The sequence below is a fragment of the Peromyscus eremicus genome, chromosome 1 (genome assembly GCF_949786415.1).
Source record: "Peromyscus eremicus chromosome 1, PerEre_H2_v1, whole genome shotgun sequence".
Taxonomy (NCBI): Eukaryota; Metazoa; Chordata; class Mammalia; order Rodentia; family Cricetidae; genus Peromyscus; species Peromyscus eremicus.
Genome location: NC_081416.1, coordinates 132159567 through 132182579, shown reverse-complemented (window position 1 = coordinate 132182579; position 23013 = coordinate 132159567). Strand labels below are relative to the sequence as shown.

General features: G+C 47.8%; 1 protein-coding gene across 1 annotated transcript in view; it reads left to right on the top strand.

The window, feature by feature from the left end:
* Pcsk6 (proprotein convertase subtilisin/kexin type 6) overlaps positions 1-23013 on the top strand; it is a 166333-nt gene that overhangs the window by 48052 nt on the left and 95268 nt on the right. The window contains exons 2-5 of the mRNA XM_059271958.1: positions 31-135; positions 16910-17014; positions 18921-19064; positions 20251-20327. Coding sequence (XP_059127941.1) covers positions 31-135; positions 16910-17014; positions 18921-19064; positions 20251-20327 — 431 coding nt within the window. The remainder of the gene's footprint in view (positions 1-30; positions 136-16909; positions 17015-18920; positions 19065-20250; positions 20328-23013) is intronic.

The following is a 23013-nucleotide window of genomic DNA, read 5'->3' as shown; positions in this document are numbered from 1 at the left end:
GAGAAAGGTAACCTGCTTCTTGTTTTGCAGATCGGAAACCTGGATGATTACTACCATTTTTACCACAGCAAGACCTTCAAGCGATCCACCCTGAGTAGCAGAGGCCCTCACACCTTCCTCAGAATGGACCCACAGGTACATGCCCGGCAGGTTCCCTTCCTAAGGACTCGAGAGCCTGGCACCGCCCTCTGGAAAGTGGACCGTAATGTGATTCTATACTAAAAAATTAAGTCCAATTTGAATAAAACGTAGCAGAGATATAGAAACATGTCAGATCCACTAAATGCCCACAGTTTTTGTGTCTTTGTCAGAGAAAAATACTTGAATTTAGTTAAAATGTTGAACTCTAACAATATTTTAAAAATCAGTAGGGCTTGGGAGATATCTCAGTGGTAGTAGAGTCCTTGTCTAGCATGCCTAAGACTCCGAGTACTGCAAAAGTTAATTTAATTTTAAAAATAAAAATATGCAATCCTTACAAAAGACACAGATATGATTCTTACACATAGAACAAAACCCTTAAAGCAAGTATTTAATAATAAAATTAGTGATCGGGCAGAGAGAAACTCTTTCCGGCTTATTCTAACACATATCTTAATGGCTGCCATGGGCTTAAATACCAGGGCAGGAAGTATGACTCTTTCCTTAAAAACTGATGTGATCTCTTTCAGATTTAAATAAATTTGTTTGAAAAGTTTTTGTGTAACCCATACTGACTGGGTCAGTAAACTGTGCTCCCTTCTCCCTATGTTTGAAAGTAACGTTGGCAAATATCAGTCAACAGACATTTGGTAAGTTCAGGAATACACAACAGGCTGGTGGGCCTCGCCCAAGTTTGTTTGTTCAGTAGTGCTTGTAAATGCCGGCCGTGTGGCTTATTCTGCCTACAGCAAGGGCAGTGACGCTGGCGGCTGGGCTGACCAAAAATGAAGCAATGAATGTGATCTGTCACAGGGCAGCAAGAGCTGTGAGGGAAAAGGACGTTCATGTGAGACGCAGTACTGACCACAAAGAAGTGTGGCCATTGCATATCATAGTAGTCATCTCGCCTTGAAAAGCAGCGGGCTAAACGCCAGCCTGAGCCCACTGTCTGTCGCACAGAATTATTTCAGCAGTTCCCAGAGAACATTTACAATAAAGTTTCCATGGGAGAAGAGCCTTTTTGATGCTGCCACAAGCCACTCCACCGACAATCATGGCTTCATTGTTGACAGAGCTGTGGGGTGGGAAGGACAGGTCATCCCTGGTCACAGTGATGAGTTACTTGGTGCTGTGGCATCACTCTGCGGGCATTCTGGTTTGAAGTACCGGGGAAGTAGCTCCCATTCATGTAAGTGGGCCGTGAAAGGCAGAAATATCCTGAAAGTCTTATGAATCCGTTTTATAGGTTAGTGGATGAGAAGATGGATGGATGGATGGATGGATGGATGGATGGATGGATGGATGGGTGGATGGATGAATGGACAGGCTGATGAAGGGGTGGACGGGTGGATGGATACATGGATCAATGGGTTTATGGGTGGGTGACAGGTGAGCGAGTGGATTGATAAATATACTACTGATGGCAGGGTAGATGAATGGATGGATACGTGAATGATGGATGCATGGGTGGATGGGTAGGTGGACTAGTGGGTAGATGGATGACCAGATAGATAAACACCAGAATGGATGAATAAACAGAAAGACACAGATAAAAGACATTCTGCTAATTCTGTTATTCCTTCAACAGGGAAAGGAATTTAATGTTTATTAGCAGATTCTTATATGTCTGGGCATTGTAATGGAGACCATCTCACCTAATTACGTAGGGTTATGATTATATCTGCTTATGCTCACAATACGGAACATGAAGAAATGTTTTCCAAAGGAGCAAGGACATTTCCTTCTCTTAGGAAGCGAAGTCATCCCATAGCTGTTCACACTTCAGATTGAGAGCAGGCAGGAAAGAGTGGGCAAACCTGGTCCTCAGGGCCATACAGAGAAGGGCAGTGGGGCGCCCTGTTCAGTGCACAGCCTGAACATGAAGCGGTGTGGTGATGGGTCCTGTGATGTTGAACGTGACCCATCACCTGTCATGTTAGAGGAAAGTCTAAGCTAACAAGGGAGTAACCACCACATTACCCCACCACAGTTTCATTCCGAGCAAGCAGTTGATGTATCCTGTAAAGACAGCATGCTTTTTCTTCATCTGAAGTCTTCAGCGTCTTTAAATTCCTACCTCTCAGGGAGTAAAATTTGGGGCAAAGTATTTGTATAGAGAATGTTCTGACATGGGTGCTCTTTTCCAAGAGACTTGACTCCCAACCCCCTTTCGAGGGGGCTTCCAGGAATTAAAACAGAGTCAATATAGGAGACACAGAGAATAAATACTTTGTCTCCTTCCTGTTTTAAACCTTTGTGGTATTTTGTTTGGGTTAGGGGGTTGAACGGAGGGCCTCCCGTATGCTAAGCGAGTGCTCTACTACTGAGCAACATTTTCAGCCCCCTTTTGCATTTTTTTATTTAGAAACAGAGTCTAGATAACTTGCTTTGGCAGAACTTCTGACCCTCCTGACTCAGCCTCTCGAGTAGCTGAGATTGCAGACCAACGCCACCAGCCCTGGCAGCGTTAAACCTTCCTAAGGTCCCTCCCTGGGCATTCTTTCTTTTCCGAATATATTAACTGTATCATTGTGGAATGCAGAGCTGCTCAGGAGGTCCCATACTGGTGAGGCCACAGTGAGGCTGAGACAGAAGGCTTGCATGTGGGCCATGCAGGCAGGGTGGTGGGGATACATTCCAAGGGGTTCCAGGGGGCAGATGCCCTTAGTCCTACCTGTATGCAACAGCTGAGCTATTCCGCTGATTTATTTTGGGTGTGTTGAGAGGACTGTGTTCAGTTTGGATCTGGGAGCAAAATGTTCCCGGGGATCCGTTGTATCATTTTATTTGAGATAGCTGCTCATTCTGTATCACAGGCTGACCCAGACCCCACTCTATAAGCCATGGTGACGTAGGGTTTATGGCAGTCCTCCTGCCTCAGCTTCCCTAGTGCTGGCATTACAGCTGTGAGCCACCATACCCTGCAGTTGTATCATTGAAGGGAAGCAGAAGGAAGGACAGACTTCCCAGGGCAAGGCTCTGGCAGTTAACTTTTTCCAAATAAAAATCCCTTTTACCCAATCTCGTAGCTCCTGGCAGGGCTGACATCAAAGCATCCCGCCAGTAAAACATAAAGAGGAAAAAAGGTGAAAAGCCCGACCGGCCCAGCCCTGCCTGCAACCTGCCAGTGATTGGCTGATGGTCCCCCTCAGTTCTAATTAAAGCTTCAACCCCAGGGAAAGCATATAGACCAATTAGGAATTCAGAACCACAAATGAAATACCTCTGTTTACATAGTCTAGTTTTAAGGCAAGCCAAATGAATCAGCTGTCCGTCTGATGAATATTTACTTTACCTAGTCGTTTCCAATTAACTCCTTGATGAAATTAGCTGTTCCATAGATTTAGTCTTGTCTCTTATCTGAACCATTTCCTTACATTAGCAAAGCCTTTTTATGATACCTTTACATCTGGAAAGTTCTGTAATTAATAGTATTGACAAAAGGAAAAGATGATATAATATTATTCAGAGACATTGGAATGTAGTTGCCCATGTGCTGGGATGACCAAATTGGGAATGAATGTTATGGGGCTTAGGATAAAGTCCAATCGAATACAGATGGCATTTTATTTTAATTACCTCCAGTCTCTGTTCTATCAAAGTGCTCTGATGAGTGATGGAATTTACAGTCCACCCCAGCATCACGTAAAACTGACGGGGTGTACATTTGTTTACACAGAACACAAGGGGGAGGCCGTGAAGTGGGGATGCTCGTCTTTAGACACACACAGATGTATATGTGCTGTCACGCCTGCTACCCGCCTCGTTACACTGATCCTCTCCTGGCACATGCTCTCACTTTCCTTACCTTCTTTTTAAATCCACCTATCTATTTATTTTTATTTTGTGTGTATGGGTGTTTCGCCTGCACATATGTCTGTGCGCACCACATGCGTGCCGTTCCTAGAAGAGGGTGTCGGATCCCCTGAAACTGGAGTGAGAGACAGTTGTTCGCTGACACGTGGGTGCTGGGACTTGAACTCAGGTCCTCTGGAAGAGCAGTCGGTGCTTTTAACTGCTCAGCCATTCCCTTTTGTACATTCTTAATTAGCCTTTGCTTGGTTTCTTCCATCTTTGAAAGGACTGTTTTACTTTGCTTTCCTGATCAGCCCTATCACAGGAAGAAAAACCCACATGTTCCCAGTGTACAGTTATCAGTCACTGGATTTTCTAAGGGCTGTCACTGAAGCAAGCCGAAGCGTTTGTTTTTAACTTGTTCTTTTGCTAACCGTCTGGAGAAGGGCAGATGTTACAGAAGCCTCAGCCAATAGCTGAAAAGGCTGACACATTTTTTAAAAGTTACTCGTTCTGATTCTGTTCCAAACTGGCTTATGGTGTCGATGCTGCTGCCTGTCATCCAAACCGTACATTTTAGCTCGATGACTCTGGTTCAGCCCTGTCTTTTCCTTTGGTGCTCAGCCAGTTGGACGACGGAAGTGGAAAGATGGAGATGTTATTGGAGGGGGCCTCAGTGGCTGCTTCCGGGCGGTGGAGGCCTTCTAGTTGGTGCCTCCCGTCAGTGTTTTAATGCTTCATAGTCGCGCAGCATGGTTGGGAGGGGGGGCAGGGGGGGGGGCTGCAATGGGCACTCTGCTTAGTAGGATGGGACTTTGCCCCAGAGTTTCTTTCCAGTGCTGATGCAACATTGAAGCAGATCTTTCCATTAACCACAGATGGAATTTTATCTGACAGTGTGTGTGTGCGAGAGAGCTGTTCAGATCGCAAACCAACAGAAAGTTCCTGGCAAATAGCAGCACACAGACAGCGAGGGACCACAGTGGTCTCGGGGGTCAATGGACTATGTAATGGGTACGCTGCCCCTGCCCAGGATGAGTCTGCCCACGTGGGTTGGGAGAGCTCTCACAGACCATCACGCTCTTCCCAACGAGTACAGAAGACAGCCACGAGCTGCCTCTTTTGTATTTTCAGCACAACACAGCTGATTCCAGGGACATGGCTGCTGGCGATCGGCAGAGGGTTTGAATTTTAAAATGCACCTTATGACAACGTTTTCTAATGTTCCCTGCATAGTTGGCACTTCTGCATAGGTGCCTCAGTGACATCCCAAAGGCCTCACAGCCTCAAAGAGAGGGAGGTACTCCTTTGTATTCTCTGGCTTGAGTTGGCGGCCTCGCCCTCTCCGACTTGCTTCATTGGTGGGGGCCAGCTCCCTTCCTGTATGGCCCTGTGCACATCCTGATTTCTCTCACTTGCATTACAATACCACCCTCCCGGCTGGCTCTTCTTCTGAGAGCCTCCTTGCCACCTCTGGCACCTCTAACCTCTCCACATTCCCAGGGGATCCTATGAAACACCCTGTTGCCACTGTCTCAAGTGGGCCCTGCTCCTGTGGCTCCCCTGAGCCCAGCCACACCAGCCTTTAGAGTCCCCCTTGAAGGATTCACTCTTCACTCCCGCTCAGCCATTGCTCTCTACCCTTACTCATCTTTTCTCTTCCCTACCTCTGGTCTCAAATAGCCCTGCTACCAGGAAGCCAGTCAGTCGTTCAATCACAGCCCTCAGACATGGTCTGCTCTTCTTGGAGTTGTATATTTGTGTTCTAGATTTAGCCTGGATGGGCGCATACCATAGTATTTGGTAGGAATGACAACCACAACTAGTGTTTTTTTCTTGGGATCTGGTCAGTGACAGAAATAGTTGGCAGGGAGCTGCATGTGGTGTCTCTGAGGCCTGGAATGACAGGCTGGGTCGTCCGGTACGCTCCCACCAATAGAATCAATGGGGAGGTAACGGGAAGGCAAACCAACCAGATTTATAGATAGATGCTCTTGGGCAGACGAGCTTGGGCATCCCTTGCCAATGCAAAATGAAGTTGTTGAGAGCCAAGGCCACATCTCATTTGTTTTTATTCCCCCTACAAGCCCAGCAGTTGCCCAGTAAAAGCTAACAGATGCTAAGTAAATGTTTATTGAAATGTCTCTCCCTTTCCACAGACCAGGCTCCCATGTACAACATCTACCTGTCTTCCTTTGCATGCCAGCTTCCTTTGCATGCCAGCTTCTTTCTATCTAGATAGGAACTGTGGTTCTCCCTAATTCACTTAGAGAGAAGCCCACAAGAAAGCCTGAGTTCCAAAAGCCTTATCATGTTGCTGAAACCAAGAGAGACACCAGGAATGTGGACCCGTGTCTGCTCGGGTTGCTGTGACAAAGGGCCACAGCCTGGGTGGCTTTGGTAGCAGGTACCTCTGCCTCACAGGCCTGGAGGCCAGGAGGTGCCGATGAAGGTTTCTGCTGAAGTCTCTTGTGGATGGCCGTGTTCTGGCCGTGTCCTCACATGGTCTTTCTCAGTGCACATCTGTGTCCTAATCTCACATGAGGACATCAGTAATAATGGATGAAGGCCTACTCTCATGACCTCACTGTAACTCAATCTGTCTTTTCAGAGACTGTCTCCAGAGGTTGGGGTGTGGCTCAGTGGCAGAAGAACACTTGCCTAACATGTGTGAGACCATGGGTTTGAGCACCACAGTCTCATTCTGAGGGACTGGGGCCTAGGACTTTAACATCAGAATCTAGGGGGAGACACAATTCAACCATAACGATCGACCAAACTGGGCTGTGGCTGCAGGCTCTGTTTTCAGTGACTGGAAGCCCGTGGCGGGTGATGGGGAGGACAGCACCTTCTGTGTCCTTCAGAGAGGGGACTTACGAATGCATGAGCAGCTTTAATTTCCCAAAGTACCCACTGCCATACGCTCATATCGTCATCTCTTGGGATAGTTAAGCCAGGGTCTTCTAAACAGAATTCAAGAAATGGCTTCTACAGTGTTTTTCTGTGGCTGCAGGTGAAGAGCGGAAGGGAGGGGGTTGCCTCCCTGTTGCCTTGGTGACCCGAGAGGGTGATGCTGGTGGGATTCTAGGCTGAGTTAGAAGACGTTTTATTTCCTGGGTTTCCTGACTGTTTCCCGTTGTCTACTGCCCTGGTGTACGTGTTCTGGGTGTACAGTTGTCCTAACAACCTGGCATCTATTCCATGCCAACCCCAAGCAGAAGTGTGGCACTACCAGGTGGGCTCAGGCATCCCACTAAGACCAGCTCAAATGAAGCCAGTAGCCTGTGGTGATAGTTCTCCTGTCCTCCAAGGAAGCAGCAGCTATCACACCCATACCTTATGCTTGCAGAGAAAACCCTTTCATTCCCATGAGCCTAGCTTAACCCTATGACCTTTCTTTTTTTTTTTTTATTTGTTTTGTCTTTTGTTGTTGTTTTTTGAGACAGGGTTTCTCTGCATAGCCCTGGCTGTCCTGGAACTCACTCTGTAGACCAGGCTGGCCTTGAACTCACAGAATTCTGCCTGCCTCTGCCTCCTGAGTGCTGGGATCAAAGGCATGCACCACCACTGACAGGTTCCCCATGATCCTTTTGTTCTGGCTGTCACTGTTTTAATCCATGAGTCTTATTTCCTCGGCCTAACATAGCATATTGTTCTTGGTTTAAACTGTCAAAGTGACCAATCAACAATTTTTCATTAGAGCCCAAAGGAGAAAGGAACATAGAAAAGTCAGGAGATAAGGAAAAGCTTGAGGCAGTGGCACAGCTCTGTCTTCTCAGTGTATCCCAACCCTGAGGGGACTAAGTAGGGACGTGTCGATGGGAATAACACTGCAAGGAACACCAAAGCCTCAGGAAAACAGAGAGCCACCAGACTCCAAATAACAAGAGGGCCTTTACCTGCCCCTTTCTGAAAGGAAACAGAGGAGGAGTGGATGGGGGGTGGGGTAGATAGGAGGTGGGAGGAGGGGAGGGGAGAAGAGGGAGGGAGAACTCTGGTCAGTATGTAAAATAAATGAAAAAAATTAATAATAATAATTAAAAAAACCTAAGAGGGCCTTTAGTCTACTCAGAAATGTGGGTAGCATCAGGAGATTGAGAAGCAGAATGGAGATGCAAGCCAAGGACAGTTTCTTAATGTTTGAAATGTTGCCCGTCAGGAAAAATGTCTGCTTCTCCTTTTATGTCGGAGTGATGTGTATGACCGAAGAGAGGATGGCAAGGGACGGCCAGTGGCCTGTCTACAGGTTTGCTCCATGTTCCCAATCACAGTGGGGCTGAGGCCCCTTTGACAAGCAGATCAGGTTGTGGAGACCAAAACCCCATGCCCATTCCCGCAACATTCCCACACAGTTCCTGGAAGTCCAGGACTCCAGCCTGTCTTTCCATTCCTTTGGGGAATGGGCCCAGCTTAACTTCCCCTCATGTCTATACACAAGAGAGTAGCGCATACACAGTGAAGTGGTGCACGGGCTGTATGGTGTTGTGTAATCGTTGGTGAGCACTGGCTCCCTCGCTTAAGTCTCCATGTATCCTCTTGTTAAGCCCTTCAGCAGGTTGTAGGTTGGCCCGGCAAGGTGTTTAGAACAGCCAGCGTTGATGGAAACTAGATATGATCACACCGTGGAGTGCAAAGGCTCAGAGACGTGCTGGCCAAGCACACGCCCTTTTGTGGTTTGGAAACTGAGGCCCCAGCAGGATATCGGACTGTCTCTCCACAGGCTTACTTCCTTCAGCTGCACCCTTCTGCAGGGGGCTTTAGGATTGGATGGTTCCTGGACCTTAGGAACATGGCCCCTGATTTCCTCTACTGATTTGCACGGTGGGTAGTCAGGCTACCTTACCATATAGAAGTCCCTCTTGTCCTTTTACATTTACAGAATGCAGTTTGCTCCTCTTTAATGAAGCCAAACATCACAGGGAAGAGAGAAGTGACAGGAACTGTCACCTGTGCTCTGGGTAAGGCTATTCAGGGAGCACAGAATCCATTCAAGGCTCAGTTAGATCCACCACTGAGTGCTTAAGTTTGGTAGTGTGGTTCTAATGTGTGCCCTTCCCTGCTCTGCTGTATGGGAGCCTTCAGTACAGAGGCCTCTGCGAATGTCCTCTGTCACCATAGCTCCCTCCACACCAGGGACCCTAAGTTCGCTTATAGAAAGGGGGCTCCCTGGGGAAGCTTGCTGGGGTTTCTGAGGCTGTAGCAAACCCTTCTGGGCAGGAAAGGCCTTAACATCGTATGTGACTTGGGTAGAGCACAAGCAGAATTGTATGCCCTCTGTGTCAGCACGGTCACGTGGGAGGTCTTCTCAAAACAGCCCTTTGTTGCTAGTGACACCCAGGACCAGTGTGTCAGCTGGGCCTCTGGTCTGACAGTGTGCCTCTGCTCACAGGAAGAGGAAACAGCTAAGGCTGCCGCTGGGACTATAGGAACGGTGAGGCCACATCAGTGACCTTTGACACCTGTTCACTGTTCACTGCAGTCCTGTCAGGGTCTCCCCACCCTCCCTCTTCCCTCCTGTGTGGGATCTTGTGGCTGTCTGTGAATTTCATCTCATCTTACACAGAAGGACATTCCAGAGAGGCTGGATTTTAACTTGACTTCTACAACAAAGTTGGACATTTCCTGCAAACCAAAGTATAGGTCTGGGGTAAGGCAGTGTGTGGGCTGCAGTTACTGCCAACGTGCTACCCTGCATGAATCCTGGGAAGATTATGGGACCCTCTTTCTACCTAGAATCCTTTCCCAGAGCAAAGAACTTTGTAGGGCAGTTCTGGTATAGGCTTAGCAGGAAACAAACAGAAACGGAGAGAAGGGAAAAGGGTCAGAATAAAGTTTAGAGAAATCAGAGTGTTTTGTAGCAGTTTGTGATCGGCAGGATTTGTGCATGGTAGGAGTGGTGTTTAGTAACCTCGCTCCCATCCCGAATCACTTATTGTTGATGTTCCACAAAAACCAAACAAACATCGTGCAGTAGTCAATACCCAAGCTGGGTGTGAGCATGCCAGTACATGCCTGTATTCTAGCTTGAGTAGTCTGGAGCAGAGGGTTGTGAGTTCAAGACCAGCCTGAACTACAGAGTAAGTCCCAGACTAGCAGAAGCATCATAGTGAGACCCTGTCTGAAAAAGAAAATTAAATCTATCTAAATTGTATTTTCAACTCAGAAGTAAGTTTCTAAAAGTCCGTTTATGGTTGTATCTCATATACGACCTGAAGTGTGTTCATATTTAAAATCTGAATCATGGCTTCATTTCTTCATCCAGGAAGCATTAATGAACTCCAAATGTCATGCATTACCTAGCATAGTGCAATGCGATAGCAACAGGACTCAGACCCTGTCCAGGGGGCTGCAGGGCAGCATAGGATAGCTGGACCACTGTTCTAAATTCATTTTTACATCACTGACAAATACCTGAGATAAATCAACTTAAAGAGGACAAAGAAAGGGATGAACTAGAACGCGAAGTATAATGGTACTTGTATGAAAATACCACAGAGCGTTACTTCGTTTGATAATTTAAAGTTTGATTTAAAAACAGGAAAAGTTTGTTATGGCTCAGTTTCGGAACTTCTAGTTCATAGTTACCCGATCCTATTACAGTGGTCCTCAACTTTCCTAGCACTGCAACCCTTTAATGCAGTTCCTTATGTTGCGGTGACCCCCCCAACCATAAAATTATCATTACTGCTTTATAACCATAATTTTGCTGTTATGAGTCATAGTGTAAGTGTCTGTGTTTTCTGATGGTCTTAGGTGACCCCCGTGAAAGGGCCATTTAATTCCCCTCCCCCAAGGGGGCCATGACCCACAGGTTGAGAACCATGGTCCTTATTGGTTTGGTTCTGTGGCGGCACACCACATCATAAACGGGACAAATGACAGAGAAGGCAGATTCGCCCCACAGCAGCTGGGGAGCAAAGACACCGAGGAAGGTCTAGGTCAATATCCCCACAAAAGCACACCCCAGTGACATAACTTCCTTAAACTAGCTCCCCCGACCCAGGCCCTTGCATGTGCTGGCTAGGCAAGCAGTGTACCATTGGGCTGCATCTCCAGTCATGGCCTCGCCTCTTCAAGGTAATGCCATCTCTCAGTAGCACCACAGGCCGGTCAACAAGCTTGCGCCATACTTGCACACCATAGCATCCCCAAAGCCATGCAGTCAGAAATGGGAGCCGGGGCCACTCAGACGGGCGCTTACCTGAGTTTAGGACTTATCTTCCAAGTTTCTTACCTGTGAACTCGAAAGACGAAGCAATATGTACTGTCACCTCTTGCCGTACATTTCTCACAGGGAGAAAGTCTGGCGGCCTCACACAGACCGTGTAAGGCATCTGGTGCAAAGGCCATGAGTGAAGTTTCAGTGGGAAGGGATAGCCAAGCCTGCTGCCAGAGAAACATGAAGACTTCCTGTGTACACTGGCTCTCTTAGGAGAGAGGTTTATTAGACTCGTGGCCTTATAGTGCAAGATTCATTTTGTTTAACGTTTAAAGTCCCCATAATGTTCCTCAGTCTCAACACTGTCTAAAAGTCCAAAGTCTCTTCTGAGATTCAAGGCGGTTTCTGAACTACAACCCCCTGTAAAATCAAAAATCAAATCACATCCTTCCAATATAGAATAGCACAGAATATATATTACCATCCCAAAAGGGAGGAATCGGAGCATAGTGAGGAAATACTGGAGCAAGCACAAACCAGATCCCCGCAAAGCAAACACAAGCCTGTAGATCCTGGTATCAACAGCTTAAAAGGCTCCGCCCTTCCGACTTTGCTGCCGCCGACATACATTTCCCTCTAGGCTGGTTCCGCCCCGTCTGCAGCTCCCTTTGGCAGATGTCTGACAGCGATGGCATCTCCAATGTCTGTGATCCCCACTGCAACCCAGGTTTTGCTTTCACAGCGTTATGGGACAGCCTCTTAGAGCTTCTTGTACTCCGAGGGCTTTCACACAGGGACTCCCCTGCCACACACTGCCTGTCCTCAGTAGCTCTCTGAAACCACAGAGGAAGAACCCATGATTCCTTACCCTCTTGTGTCCTTCATGACTCTGAAGCCAGCAACAAATGGACAACATTACCGAGTTTGGCTACCAGCTTGGGATGGCCCCTGGCCCCCTGGAATCACGTTAGCTTTGGGATTCAGTTGTTTTCCTAGAAGCAGAAAACACCATGGGTTCTCTTTCACAAGTTGGAAGCTTGGTAGGGATGCGGGAAAGGGGGTCTTAGCCTGAGGACACCCTTCCCTTTGTTGCAGTATAGATCAACCCTCTCTCTAATGATGCTGAGCTCCTGAACAATTACAGCTCCTCTCCCAGCACATTAAACCTTTTAGTGCTTTTTTCCTCTCTAAACTGTACATTTTATATTTTTCCTGCTTTGCTTGTTCCTTTTCATTGTAGACCTGCATAAGAGTAATTAATATAACCAAGCCACAGATTAAATAGTATGCTTTGAAATCCTCTCTGCCAAAGAAATTATAATGTCGGTCACTTTTTTTTTTAAACTTAGCCTTGGGCAAACTCTTAGGACTAGGGTGGAAAGCAGCCAGATTCTTTGCCAAATATCATAGGAATGGCCCAGTTCCTGATATTGTTTCCCTCTGAAACCTCTTCAGCCAGGCCCCCACCGTCCACACTACTCTCAACACTACTGCCTTCCAGGCTGCTTGTGGAATGGCCCATTAAGCTCTGCTTACAGCATTTAACCTCTTTTCTAGTCCCAAGTTCCAAAGTCTTCCATATTCCTTCCAAACAACAACACTGTCAGGTTCTTGGCAACAACAGCTCACTCTCTGGTACCAATGCGTCTGTATTAGTTACTTTTCTCATGCTGAGATAAAACACCACAACTAACACAACTCACAGAGGGAAGGTTACTGTTTCAGAGGGTTCAAAATGGGGCAGGTGTGGCAGCAAGGTGCAGGCGTGGGGGCTGGAACAGGAAGCTGAAAGCTCACATCTCTACTGCAAGCAGGAAGCAAAGAGAGCTAACTGGAAGTGGCAGGAGCCCCCTTCCCCCCAAAAAAACAAAAACAAAAACAAGATCTGAGCCCATGGGGGACATTCACATTCAAACCACTGTAAAGAGCAATACTTACTCCTACAGAGGTTCTCATGTTGCTTTTTCTAATACAGATAATTGCATACACAGAGTGAAATAGTCCAAAAGACACATTGTCCACCCTTGAATCTTCACCATTTGCTTTCCAGTTCTACAGAAGCATTGGTTCCGTGAGGGGTACCTTAGAGACCCTCAATAATATAGTCCTTTGCTGTAAATCACGTAGTCATGTACATGATGAGAATCCATGGACATGCCTAGGCAAAAGGGTCCTTCTTTGTGCATAGATGGGTCTTCTGTCTGATGAGGGAGATGAAGCTTCAGACACTTGGTTTTGGGATACAGGCATATTTCTGGCCTTCTTAGAGTAGCCAGATGGTTCTTGGGCCCTAACCTGAGGGCACCCAAACAGAGCCTCACTTCTGGCTGGGGTAGAGGATTGATGTGTTGGCCTTGGTCAGGAACCAAGTATGTTTACCCTCATCTCCCCAGAACCTAGCACTGGATCAATGGAATGCTCATGGACTTCTCTGTTGAGTAAGTAGGTGAGTAGGTGACCCCAGGATGGCCACTATGCAGAGAAATCCACATGGAAGATTAGCTTATTCTTTATGACGGTCAAGAAGTGAGACTGGGAATCCTGTTTCATTTTCCCAGAGATGGGTGAGGAGTAAGGCAGTAACCAAAGCCTGAGAAAAAGACTGGGTGACAGCTAGCGAAATTAGCCATTGTGCCTATGCTGACCTGGGTCCCTGTCCACAGAGTTGGACCCTAGACATCCCCATCACTGGACGCATAATCCATGCTGTTTGATTCCATTGCTCTGAGACTGTCTTGGTCACTGTCTTGCTTCTGATGAGCAGGCCTATCACTGGAGAGTAGGGAGAGACACCGTACCATTGGGAACTCCAGTTGTGCTGTGGATCCAGCATTGTCACAGCCACCCTCAGAGCAGTGTCAGCACGGGGCTCTTCCCCAGAGCCCAGCAATGACCAGGAGCTGGGATGCTCAGCTCATCCATCTGGCAACTCCATACTGGAAACTTGTTTCCCCACACCATCCACCCAGGCTCAGAAAGCACAGCTACCTTCTCAGAGCAGAAATGAGACCTGGTGGTGCCAGGGCTCTGGGTGTTCAAGGTGACAGACAGTAAGTCCAGGGCTCTCAGCATAGCAGGAGGGATGGAGTCATCTCAGGGAGTGCAGAGCTGGCGGAGTCCACTGTGTTTTATATAACAAGGTGTTTAGCGGCTATTCAAACACTGCCATACATCTTTCATACCAGGTAGCGCTGTCCTGTTCGAGTGGTAAAGCATGTGAGGAAGTTGTAAAATGCCATTAGTGGGGGTTATGAGCAAAACGTCTCATTTCATCATTTTATTTTCTGTAGGATTCTCTGTCTGTGGCACTTATGGATTACCTGGGATGTGGGGCCAGAGCTTTTAAAATGTCTAACCCCGGACTGATTTTGAGCCCTTTGCAGGGTTTCTTTGTTGTTGTTTGTTTGTTTGTTTGTTTTTTGACAGGGTTTCTCTGTGTAGCTTTGTGCCTGTCCTGGAACTCACTCTGTAGCCCAGGCTGGCCTTGAACTCACAGAGATCCGCCTGCCTCTGCCAGTGCTGGGATTAAAGGCGTGTGCCACCACCGCCCGGCTACAGGATTTCTTTGTTATACTTTTGGGACAGTGTCTTGCTATGTAGCTCTGACTGTCCTAGAATCTGCATTGAACCTTTTGCTTCCCAAGTACTAGGATTGGCAGTGTGTGCCCCCTACCCAGCTTTCTTGCTTTTGTTTTTAATTTGTATTTATTTATATTTTATGTATGACTGCTCTGCTTGCCAGCAGAAGGCCTCAGATCCTATTATAGATGGTTGTGAGCCACCATGTGGTTGCTGGCACTTGAACTCAGGACCTCTGGAAGAGCAGACAGTGCTCTTAACCACTGAGCCATCTCTCCAGGCCCATACTCAGCTTTCTTGCAGGGTTTCTAATAAACCTAGTACATAGATGATTTATAGAATATTAGTGGTGGGACAGGCCATGATTCTTCTTCCTACATGTTTTGTCCTGTATACTAGGGAGGCTTTGACCTCCATTGTCTACCTGTGAGGCTCCCAGTCAAGGTGCTGTGCCCCTCCTTCAGGGAGGGGGGGAAATTTTAACTTGGACTCCAGAGTACTCTGTAATAGCTATTCTAACTTCTGGGACCAGCCTACAGTCCCCAGCCTTGGCCTAGAAACCTTCAAGTAACCTTGAGCTCCCTTGTCCTTCATCTGTGCCAACTCCTGTAGGCAGCCTGTCTTGTTTAGAGTGACGTCACTCTACTGTCTGCTTGGAGGGAGCCCCAGAATGAGGCCCAGCATCCTTGAGAGCAGTGGCTGGATGCACAAGGGCATTCTCATCTTTCCAGTCTTAGCCCTCAGCACCAGCTTGAACCCCAGCTGCAAGCATTGCTGAGGGGCTGGCCAGCCCAGCAAGGCCAAAGAAAACACTCGCACCACCTCGGGCTCCTGAATAGGTTCCTGCAGTTGGAACAGAACATGCACCTATAATCAGCATGATGCTGTATGCTGGGCACTGGTGTGGGTGCCTTGTATGCACTGTGTGCGCAGTGGCCCTCAGAATGCATGATGATAGGCCCATGCTACAGACAGACAAACAGAGGCTCAGGAGGTACTGCAGGGTGTGGGGCTGTTTTATTCCAGGCATTCTGGGTCCTGGATCTCTGGTCTTCTGGGCCATTTACTCCACTTTTCAAACTGTAGCTTCATCATGAAGGCAATTTCATCATGAACCCCACGTGAAGGAAATTTATAAAATCCTCAATTATAAATTAGTAATGATGTCACTATCTAAGAATTGCTCTTGTTAGTCCCTTGCTGTTTTCCTTTCTAGATCTTTCTCTGTGCATGTTTTGGTACTGTTGTTTCTAGTTGCTGCCCAGATTTCCAGTACATGAGTTACGGTCATTTACTTACTCAGGTCCTCTGGTACCACTTTGACTGAACAGTTTCTTAACTCTCTCATTCATCCTTTTCCCTTCCTGTGTTTCCTTTTTTGGAGCAACAGTTGTCAATCAACTTTTCAGCACCTTCACAGTCTATTGTTTTTAGTAGAATGACTTCAAAGCCTGTCAATCATGTTATCAGCACCACCACCGCCCCCATTCATAATAAGCCAGCGGCTTTCAAATGTGGTCAAAAGCGTTTCCTGGTGCATGCCATCCAGATCACCTACCATGACCCAGAATGTTAAAAAAGGAAACCCACAGTGCCTATCAGAGGCTGAAGTTGGGAGGTCACTTAAAAAAAAAAATGTTATGTCTATTTATCATCTATCAATCTATTAGATATATCTATGATTAGTTTGTGTGCACACATACAAATGTCACACAGATCACATGTATGGAGACTAGAGGGTAACTATGGAGCTGCTTTTCTTCTTCTATGTTTTTATGGGTTTCTCGGGTTTGTGTACTAAGTGCCTTACCCACTAAGCAATCTTGCCAGCCTTTTAAAGAAAAATGTTTGTGTGTGTATGTGTATGAGTGAACACACACACACACACACTCACACACTGGTGTACCACATTGTGCATATGGATGTCAGAGGATGGCTTCCAGAAGTTGGTTCTCTTCTTGCACATTGTTTCTGGGATAGGGCCTCTTTTGTTGCTGCTATACTGTGTACTCCAGGGTAGCTGGCCCTGGAGCTTCTGGCAATTCTCCTGTCTCAGCTTCCTCATCCATCTCACTGTAGGACTGCTGGATTAGAGATGTGAGCCATTGCATCGCTTTTGTTTTTTAATGTGGGTTCCTGGGCTCAGACTCAGGTTGTCAGGCTTGCACAGCAAGTTCGTTACCCATGGCAACGTCGCACCGTTGAAGTGAGTATTATCTGCATTTCTTTCCATAGGTAAAATGGCTCCAACAACAAGAAGTGAAGCGCAGGGTCAAGAGGCAGGCGCGAGGCGACTCTCTTTATTTCAACGATCCCATTTGGTCCAACATGTGGTACATGGTGAGTCAGGCGATGGGACCTCTGTCTTCTCTGGAACATTAGCATGCTCCACCTCTAAAGTGGGTTAACCTTTTCCCTTGAGTTCCCAGGACAGCTCCCAACAGACCTTCTTCATCTTGAGTGTGAGCCCTTTACATCAGTGGTCCTCAGTACGGTTCCTCATGTTACAGTGGCCCCCAACCATAGGTAACCTTGCTACTGTTTTGAATCCCAATGTAAATATATGATGTGCAGGATATCTCACGTGTGACCCCTGTGGAGGTCACAACCCACAGGTTGAGAACCACTGCCCTTCGTGAAAGCACAAATGAGACTGAGAGTCCGGAGAGTCCTCTGTAGAGAGGGACGAGCTTTACTGCTGTGGCATGAACTGGGATGGGGAGACCTGTCCCTGGACTGTGTCCCTAGCAGAAGACAATGACATAGGCACCATGTCAGTGGTAGGCACACTGTCAGACGCAGAGAAATGAGGGCGTCTCCACACATAGGAAAGTCTTTGCTAAGGTGGAGCCTGCTGTTCTTCATGGTTTCCTAATGTAGTTGCCACTGTCTGGGTTGCCATGCTGTGCCCTGTCGGCATCAGGAGTGTCTGGGTTGCCCTGCTATGTCCTGTCAGCATCAGGAGTGTCTGAGTTTCCATGCTGTGCCCTGTCGGCATCAGGAGTGTCTGAGTTTCCATGCTGTGCCCTGTCGGCATCAGGAGTGTCTGAGTTTCCATGCTGTGTCCTGTCGGCATCAGGAGTGTCTGGGTTTCCATGCTGTGCCCTGTCGGCATCAGGAGTGTCTGAGTTTCCATGCTGTGCCCTGTCGGCATCAGGAGTGTCTGGGTTTCCATGCTGTGTCCTGTCGGCATCAGGAGTGTCTGGGTTTCCATGCTGTGCCCTGTCGGCATCAGGAGTGTCTGAGTTTCCATGCTGTGTCCTGTCGGCATCAGGAGTGTCTGAGTTTCCATGCTGTGCCCTGTCGGCATCAGGAGTGTCTGGGTTGCCATGCTGTGCCCTGTCGGCATCAGGAGTGTCTGAGTTTCCATGCTGTGCCGTCGGCATCAGGAGTGTCTGAGTTTTCATGCTGTGTCCTGTCGGCATCAGGAGTGTCTGAGTTTCCATGCTGTGTCCTGTTGGCATCAGGAGTGTCTGAGTTTCCATGCTGTGTCCTGTTGGCATCAGGAGTGTCTGAGTTTCCATGCTGTGCCCTGTCGGCATCAGGAGTGTCTGAGTTTCCATGCTGTGCCCTGTCGGCATCAGGAGTGTCTGAGTTTCCATGCTGTGCCCTGTCGGCATCAGGAGTGTCTGAGTTTCCATGCTGTGTCCTGTCGGCATCAGGAGTGTCTGAGTTTCCATGCTGTGTCCTGTCGGCATCAGGAGTGTCTGAGTTTCCATGCTGTGCCCTGTCGGCATCAGGAGTGTCTGAGTTTCCATGCTGTGTCCTGTGGGCATCAGGAGTGTCTGACTTTCCATGCTGTGCCCTGTCGGCATCAGGAGTGTCTGAGTTTTCATGCTGTGTCCTGTCGGCATCAGGAGTGTCTGAGTTTCCATGCTGTGTCCTGTCGGCATCAGGAGTGTCTGAGTTTCCATGCTGTGTCCTGTCGGCATCAGGAGTGTCTGAGTTTCCATGCTGTGTCCTGTCGGCATCAGGAGTGTCTGGGTTGCCATGCTGTGTCCTGTCGGCATCAGGAGTATCTGGGTTTTCATGCTGTGTCCTGTCGGCATCAGGAGTGTCTGAGTTTCCATGCTGTGCCCTGTCGGCATCAGGAGTGTCTGAGTTTCCATGCTGTGTCCTGTCGGCATCAGGAGTGTCTGAGTTTCCATGCTGTGTCCTGTCGGCATCAGGAGTGTCTGGGATGGTGTTCTGTAGCCACTCAGTGTCAGAGGTGTCACCTTGGACTTCATGACTTCTGTGTTTGCAGCATTGTGCCGATAAGAACAGTCGCTGTCGTTCAGAGATGAACGTCCAGGCGGCATGGAAGCGAGGCTACACGGGAAAGAATGTGGTGGTCACCATCCTTGATGACGGCATAGAGAGGAATCACCCAGACCTGGCCCCCAACTATGTAAGTCCAGACTCAGAATTGACACACATGGTATTCAACCACACCAGTTATAAAAGACATACAAATTGCCTTCCCTCTTCCCCAAACACATCAAATCAGGGCATGATGACAATCATCCTGGGAAGGTTCAGGGATGCAAGCATTCTGCCTTGCACCATAGGAGCCTTTGCAGGAGGACATGCCCACGGGTTTGAGTCTCATGCTTCAGGGAATGTAGCCCAGAGACTAGAAACTCGCATGCAGAGGTGGTCATCACACGCACGTTAGCCTGTGGGTCATCGCAGGTTAAAACACAGATTCTGGACCCAGAGAGCCCAAGTTCCTCTGCTGGCCCTGTCACTTGGTTGGGATCCCAGGCAAGCTGCTTGAGTTCTCTGTTCCTCAGTGTCACCATCTGTAAAGTAGGGTGACGAAGAGGACTGCTTCTTACGGGGTTATGGTAAGGACAAGGTCAGTTCATGAGTGTAAAAACGAGAACCCCGCAGGCAGTAAATATGGGAGGTGAACTAAATCCTCTAAGATACCTGGGTGTCAAGAGTGCTGAGGTAAACTCCACAGAATCCACCTTTGAGGTAATTAGCCCTTAGAGATGAGTTTTGAAGACTGCATTAACACTGGAAAACCTGGTGATATATTTTCTAAGAAGAATGAAAATTTGCATGAATGTCATTATTACAAATAAGTATAGAAAACCATGAATATTAAAATATGAAATTAAGGAAATTCTGATACATGTGACAACTTAAACCTGACGACTTTATGCTGAATGGAATTAGCTGTCACAGAAAAGGAATACTGAATGACTTCTGTGAAACATCCAGAATCATACTGAGAGACAAAGGGTAGCATGGTTGCCAGGGCTGACGGGGAGTGGGGAGTTACTGTTTCATCAGTACAGACTTTTAGTTTTGCACAGTGAAAATGTCCTGGTGACAAATGGTGGTGATAATTGCATAAAAGTGTGTGTGGATTTAACAACACTGAACCAGACATCTAAAAACAGTTGCGGTAAGATTTTATGTACTGTATATTTCACCACAATGAAAGGAGTGTAGGATGGTGGTCACAGTCACAGCAAATCTGGCTATGACTTTCCTCTTTCTCTAAGCTTGGCGTTGGGAAAGCTTAATGTGGGGCTATCATACATTGTGTCTCTAGTCTTCACTAACCATGATTTAATTCCCAGGATTCCTATGCAAGCTATGATGTCAACGGAAACGATTATGACCCATCTCCGCGATATGACGCCAGCAATGAGAATAAGTATGTCCCTTTGCGGCCTCCTTCCTGGCTTGTCTTCCTTGCCTTGCAAAGAGGAGGCCTACAGAAGTGCTAGGCTCTGGGTTCTTCTCCTGCCTGGGTGCTGTTTGGGGCATGTCTAGGTCTCAGAAGCCACTTGACCACAGCTCTTTGGGCACAGATGACTTCTTTGGGGTTAGCCTCTTCTTTTAGGAGTATTACCTCTGCTGGCCAGACAGAAATGGTGTGAAACACTGTCCCTGTTTCTAGCCTCGTGGGATATCTAAAAGAACCACCTTTGTCTTGGAGTCTCTGTGACTGTGTTCAAACATCAGTTTGGTCTGTCTGAGCACACAGGTCACATGCTTGAGCTTTTGACCTTATGACCAAGAAAAGCATGAATGATGCTGGGCAAATAGGGAGTTCAAATCCCTGCTCTACACCCACTGGTTGTGTGCTGTTTGTGCACACTTAAGAAACCTTGCTGAGACAGTCTTCATGTCTTGGAGGCTGCTCCATGCAGATGATGGCCCTAGCTCCAGGGTTATTGGGAAGGGTAAGTGAGGTGACATGTAGGGATTGTTTACACAGGGTAAGTTGCCACCTCAGGTGACCTGAAGAGGTCAAGGGACCTGTGCAAGCTAAATGGCAGTCCTGGGGTTGCTCCTGGGGTTTCCTTTGTGGTACCTGCCTGTCCTTTCTCGGTCAGCATGCCTGATTTGCTTAACTTTTATCATTCTCCCAAAAAAACTTAAAGGAGAATAACAAAAGTCCTTTTTCTCTTTCCCATGTTGATAAAGCACTGGCCTGTGGATGTCTTCCCAACATGCTTATGTCAGTCAACTTTCTGTCATTATAGAGAAATGACAGAGACAGTTGACTTAAAAAATAATAGGTCAAGCTACATGCAATGGCATGTGCCTCCGGTCCAAGCTACGCAAGGGAAACCTGGGAGTTAGAGGCCAGCCCGGATAATATAGCAAGATGCATCTCTGAGAGATGGGGAAAGAGAGAGGTTGAGGTGGGGTGGGGAGTGGAAGAAAAACAAAAAACAGACTCAGAGAGATTTATTTTGGCTCACAACCTTGTCACGGTCCATGATCAGTTGGTCCGTTTTCTGCATCATGGTGGGAACAAACAGTAGATGTACAGTAGTAGGTCAGAACAGCGCATGATCAACCAGAAAGTCAAAAGAGAAGGAGACAGTGTCTGGGTCTCACAGTCTCCCTCAGGGCGCGTGTGCAATGGCCTAAGGGCTCTACCTGCTAAAGATGCAGCCCCTCGCTGTCACTCTAGACAGAGTTTCCTTTGGGCCACCAGCTCACAAATAATGACACGGAGACTTATTATTTATTATGAAAGCTCGGCCTTAGCTTGGCCTTGTCCCATCAGCTCTTAAACTTAAATTAACCTGCTTCTATTAATCTATGTTCGCCACATGGCTCTTTTTTTTTTTTTAACCTCTTCTCCATTTCTGCACATCCAACTTGTTCCATGTCTCCTGGCTTCTCCTGCATGCCTAGATTCTTCTTCCCATTCCCCGTCTCTCTGCCCGGAAGTCCCACCTATACCTCCTGCCTAGCTATTGGCCATTCAGCTTTTTACTACATCAATCCCAGCGACACATCTTCACAGAGTATACAAATACCCCACAGCATGTCTGCATAGGACTAAGACTTGAACACATGAGATTGGGGACGGGGTATTCAACAGCCAGACTCCAGCAGTATGCTCTTATGCTGTGGGTTCCACAACAGCCAGACTCCAGCAGTATGCTCTTATGCTGTGGGTTCCACGAGGTGCTATGCAGGGCCACTCGGGTGCTGTGTGCCACATGCCAGATGCTGAACTCCCAGAGCTCCTGGACTGCTTTCTGCCTCACGTCCCAAGGTGCCCTTCTGCTCAGCAGCAGGGAGGCCTGGGGCCAAGGGCCTGCTTCCTGGTCACACATCAAGGGGTGGGGAAGCATGATCTATATTCCATGCAATGACCCTTGAAGGGCGGAATCAAATCCCAGTGTGTGACCTGAGAGCAGGCCTGGCCTTGGGGCTGTGAGAGTTCCAGAGAATGACAGATGACTCCTTTCCAAAGGGCTAGCATGCAGACCCGGGACCATTTTTAAATTTTGCTACAAATCTGAATCAATGATTCCAATGCCCCGTGGTCTCTCCTCACAGATGTACTATGGAGACTGGCCCATATTTTGGCTTCTGCTAAGAAGAAATGACCCAGTGTGGTACATCAGAAGATGGGGTCATTCCTGGGGAAAACAATTTGTTTCTCTGCTGATTTCCTCAATGTCCCCGGCCTCTACCGAGTATTTGACCGAAAGTGTCCTTTCTCGGCTCCTGTTATTCCTCTGTGGAAATGACAGAGATCTGTGCAGGCATGCAGGGTGCTTGTCAGGACACAAGGGACAAAGGCAAAAGGGTTTTCTTCCTTTCGTTGTGTCGGTCAGGCGAGCATTGGCACCACCACACCTGTAAGTGCCAAGTGACTTTTCTTTAGTCACAGGAGACACAGAACTGAGGCAGGACCGTGAACAGCCCTGGCAGGGAGCGAACAGTAACAGGTGCCGAGATGCCCAGGGCCGTGGACACTGGCAGCAGGTCTTACTGGGAATCTACGGGAGGCATCCTAAAAGGAACAACCTGGGAACCATCGTTTGCCATCTCCAGATAGCAAAGAGGGCTGGGCAGAGCCTGGTTGA